This window comes from Primulina huaijiensis, chromosome 1 (genome assembly GCF_012295235.1).
Source record: "Primulina huaijiensis isolate GDHJ02 chromosome 1, ASM1229523v2, whole genome shotgun sequence".
NCBI lineage: Eukaryota > Viridiplantae > Streptophyta > Magnoliopsida > Lamiales > Gesneriaceae > Primulina > Primulina huaijiensis.
Window position 1 is genome coordinate 5,606,507 of NC_133306.1, and position 4,043 is coordinate 5,610,549.

General features: G+C 38.7%; 1 protein-coding gene across 7 annotated transcripts; it reads right to left on the reverse strand.

Moving 5' to 3' along the window:
* Window positions 1–581: 581 nt before the first annotated feature.
* LOC140979776 (serine/threonine/tyrosine-protein kinase HT1-like) lies at window positions 582–3,794 on the reverse strand. Of its 7 annotated transcripts, none has more exons than XM_073445356.1 (5): window positions 3,554–3,794; window positions 3,066–3,121; window positions 1,872–2,807; window positions 1,263–1,718; window positions 582–1,189 (listed from the first exon to the last, which is right to left on the reverse strand). In XM_073445356.1, the coding sequence occupies exons 3-5, from the start codon at window positions 2,616–2,618 to the stop codon at window positions 917–919; spliced, it is 1,476 nt and encodes a 491-aa protein (XP_073301457.1). In that variant the 5' UTR covers window positions 2,619–2,807; window positions 3,066–3,121; window positions 3,554–3,794; the 3' UTR covers window positions 582–916. The 7 variants fall into 7 exon arrangements, with proteins under 7 accessions (XP_073301457.1, XP_073301450.1, XP_073301465.1 ...); XM_073445349.1 differs by having other exon boundaries at window positions 3,066–3,126; XM_073445364.1 differs by lacking the exon at window positions 3,554–3,794 and adding an exon at window positions 3,337–3,546.
* Window positions 3,795–4,043: the final 249 nt, after the last annotated feature.

The window sequence follows — 4,043 nt, forward strand, 5'->3', positions numbered from 1 at the left end:
TTATTTATCCTTATCTTTCATTTTACAATCACATTTACTATATATCATTTTATTTATCCTATCAATCGAACCAAACGATACATAGAAGAAAAAAAACTGATGTGAGTGAAATTTTGTGCAACTCTTAAGATGGACGTGCCTAATCCTAAATAACGTTTCAATCTTTAGTTTGATCGTTTTGAAGGGTCTCTTCCAAAGCCCCGATAGAATCTTCTACTCAGAAAATGCATTCTTAAAACTCATGGATGAATGGTTTCCCGTGTAACCAAGAAATTAAACCCAAAATTTCCACCTACCGACTTCTCCAGCTTAATGGCTCGTGTGAATTATGATACCGAGCCTAGCATATAAACAAAAACACAGACGCCTTGTACAAAAATAATGAATCCTGCACTACCACATCTCCAACTTAGTAGTAATGTATCAAAACCAGGTACAAGAGGATGGTACATACCAGTAGTTAAGCGGAAGATGCTTCCAGAAATTCGCAGCAACAGCCTTCAGTTACACATCACAAAACGAGCAGACTTGCAAAATAACCCACGATCTTAATAGAAGATGAGACAAAAAGCCAATGGTAATGAACACAAATTATAAGATAACTTTATGTATTCAAGAGCTATAAACCAAGATGCAATTCATGTACGAGCACATGATAGGGAATTGGAAATAAGACAAGATTTCTCCAGTTTACATCAAATAAGACAATGTTAGAAACTACCGAAAAAAAAAACATGGTGATTCAATGTGGTGTACTCATGTATTTTACAAAGACCATTAACTGGGGTAACGCCATGAGACCTGATCAGTCACTTTTGCATACTGAAAAACAGAGAAATTCAAGAAAAGAAGCTTGGCACAACACTTGTAATACAGTGGATCAGGCAAAACCAACAGGTCGATAATGGGCTTAAAATCAAGAGAATTTTGGTTTAGGCATCGATGTAGTGGTCTGATTATTAGGACCGAGTTTTTGAATCCAACGAAGCAATCCCTTCTTATGGTCATGACATGCTGGGTTCTGTACCAGATTAAGGGTCCCATCACGAGCCAATGACAACTCAAACTCCTCTAGCACCTTCACTATCTGCCAAAATTCGGGCCTCTTGTCTGGATGTAACGACCAGCATTGTTCAATCAAAGCTTTCATGACCAGGGGGCAGTCGAAAGGTATAGAGGGCCTCAAATTCTGAAATGGTACTTTTGGTTATACCTATGGATTTGAAAAAAACACAAAACATATCAAAGAGAAACGGATGTACCTTGTTCACCACAGCAAAAGCTGCTTGTATAGGTGTCATATCTTCATAAGGGATGTTTCCCGCCACAAGTTCCCATAAAATGAGTCCAAAGCTATATACATCAACCTTCTTTCCATAATGCTTTCTTTTAATCATTTCAGGAGCCATCCATCGATAAGTTCCTGGATCATCTGCCAAAAGATCACAGTGTGCATCATCACATGCAATACCAAAATCGGCAACTTTCATGTGGAAATCTTCACTAATCAGAACATTTTCAGGTTTAAGATCCCTGTGAACAACACCCTGTGAGTGAATAAATTCCATTCCTCGTGCAATATCCAAAGCCATCGAGATTAACTTTTGCAACTGAAGAGATTTATGCTCAAGCTTGTGCAAGTATGCTCTCAACGAGCCCTCCATCAAATACTCAGTGACAATACAAAAGACTAGAGGTTTTCGGCATGCCCCTACAAGCTACATTATCAATCAACAGCATTACTAAGACATCAGGATACCTTAGATTCAAAAACAATAAGATCAAAATCCAATCAATAGTATAACTGAAATCTCAATGAAAAAGACAAATGAAAATCAAATACAGAAGATCTGTTGAGCAAAAACAAATACCCTTATAACATTTTGATGGTGGAGACGAGACAAGAGAGTAACCTCTCTAACAAATTGCTTCTCCAACCGACCACCTAAATCTCCATTTTCGTCATCATCTGGGACCCTAATAACTTTCACTGCAACAGGTTCGCCCATGTACATCCCATGGTAAAGCTGACTATGTGCCCCGTGTGCAAATCTTAGCCCTAAAAATAATTTCGAAAGATCAATCATCTGCTCATCAGCAGTATCTACAGAGGTGACCCTTCCCCCACCATGATCAAAATACTTTGTCCAACCCGACTCCTTGCGGCTTCTAGCCTTCTCGTGAAACTTCATTGATGTGAAGTGCCTAAGGGGGCTATGGTTCCTTGACAACCTCGAAGGAGGAGACTTGATTTCACGGGAATCCTTACGGAACAACTTGCCAACGATTCCTTTCTCGTGCTCTTTCCGTTGTGGATGTGGGGTTGAGAATCTCCTCTGAAGAGACCTGGCTTCCTTAAAGGTGTCAGAAACCTTTGTTTCAGGGTGGGGGGATATAGCCCTCTGTGTATTAGCAGTAGGGTGCCGCTGAATTTGGACGACATTTGGTCCTGGTATCGGATTATTTACTCTACCTGATTCCGGTCTAGATTTGACACTTGATTTACTATTTGGCTGAATGGTGAAAGGAACAGACCCCAATCTTGAAGCATCAAAACGGTGACAAACAGTGTGAGAAAAATTTGTTCTCCTTATCCAAGAAGTTGCCTCTTCATCCATTTATGGTGATTTAATTAATTTTACCAATATAAATAGTCGCTACTTGGTTCACCTTTTCTTCCTCCTGTAGAACAAAAACTATGCTACGAAATCTCCATACCGCTCACATATATCGAACTAAACTTTTCCAGCACATCAAAATGCAAAAAGGGAAGATCCCATTTCCACCTCCATCAGAGTTTAAGAACCCTGAAACCAATCAAGAGCACATAAAACCAATAGCTGCTACAACCAAAATAAAATGGCCCTTCAAATATCACACGTTCATATGGAAACAAAGTTTCAACTAACAATAAAACTGCAGACAGATGAAACTAAAATGGGTCAAAATTTCACGCAGGCCAGGAAAAATTAAAAACCTTCAAATATTTCATGCCGCATCAAAATCAGACAAAAAGACTTCAAAAACAAATACAACCCCCTTTAAGCTGCAAAATCAAATCCCACCTTCCACTAAAGCCTTGAAACTCCGCCACACAGTCCCAACAGGATGAATCGATACTCTATCCTACAAAAAACCGACAATACAAACACGGAATAAAAAACAATTATGTTATCAATTTTCTTGAAATTAAAGGAAAACCCACCATGAAACTCCCCATTGACAACCAAACAATAACAATAATTGATTCAAATAAAAATTTATCAGTCCCCTCCCATTCGATAACGCAAACCAACATCAATTCTTTAAACAAGCAATTTTAGGATTTTGGCTTACCTAGAGAGTAATCTCTCACGCTATCCTTCCTTTAAGTCTTAGCTATCATTCAAAACCATGTTCTTTGCACAAAACCCATCTCAGAAAGCTCCATTATTTCATCAAGAGAAAAACAAAATTCCACGTACAACTACCGGATACAACACACAAGTGCCACGAGGTGCAAGAACAATACGTATAATTCCCAATACACCCAAAAAAATGAAAACAAACATACGTAGTTTACACGGCGATGAGCTGAGTGATTCCTCGGCGGGCCCCGTTAAGGTGGTGACTGACGCTGAGACGTGGTCTAATCATCGTAAAGTAAGAAGGGGAAAAAGAGAGAGAAAAAGGGTAGGTTAGGGGAATATTAATAGTACACGATGAAGAATACAAAAGGGTCAATCTCAAGAGGAATGGCGAGTTGGTGAAGGACATAAATGAAGATGGAAAACTCGGACATCTCGTGGGATTTGCTTTCTTGCTGAGAAAATATATACAAGTATTTATACGTAAAGATTGTACCTTTTGCACGGATACGAGTGATTTGCAGTTCGTTTGGAATTGGGAGCGTGGTATGTTATTGTTGCTGCTTCTTTTGGGATTTTTTTAAAATAATTGAGAACGTAATTAATACATTTACATTTATATCTTCGAGAAATTGGTCTTCAGTCTCCATCCGTCGTTTTTTTTTTGTGTTCAGTCCTTGGGTACTTTTTTAGTAC

Bases quoted from the DNA above. Each gene is read 5' to 3' on its own strand.
- LOC140979776 (XM_073445372.1), bottom strand. From the start codon at position 2,618: ATGGATGAAGAGGCAACTTCTTGGATAAGGAGAACAAATTTTTCTCAC. The intron at 1,719-1,871 runs GTATTTGTTTTT...TTGATAATGTAG, and splicing joins ACCATCAAAATGTTATAAGG to CTTGTAGGGGCATGCCGAAA. The intron at 1,190-1,262 runs GTACATCCGTTT...GTACCATTTCAG, and splicing joins CTTTTGCTGTGGTGAACAAG to AATTTGAGGCCCTCTATACC.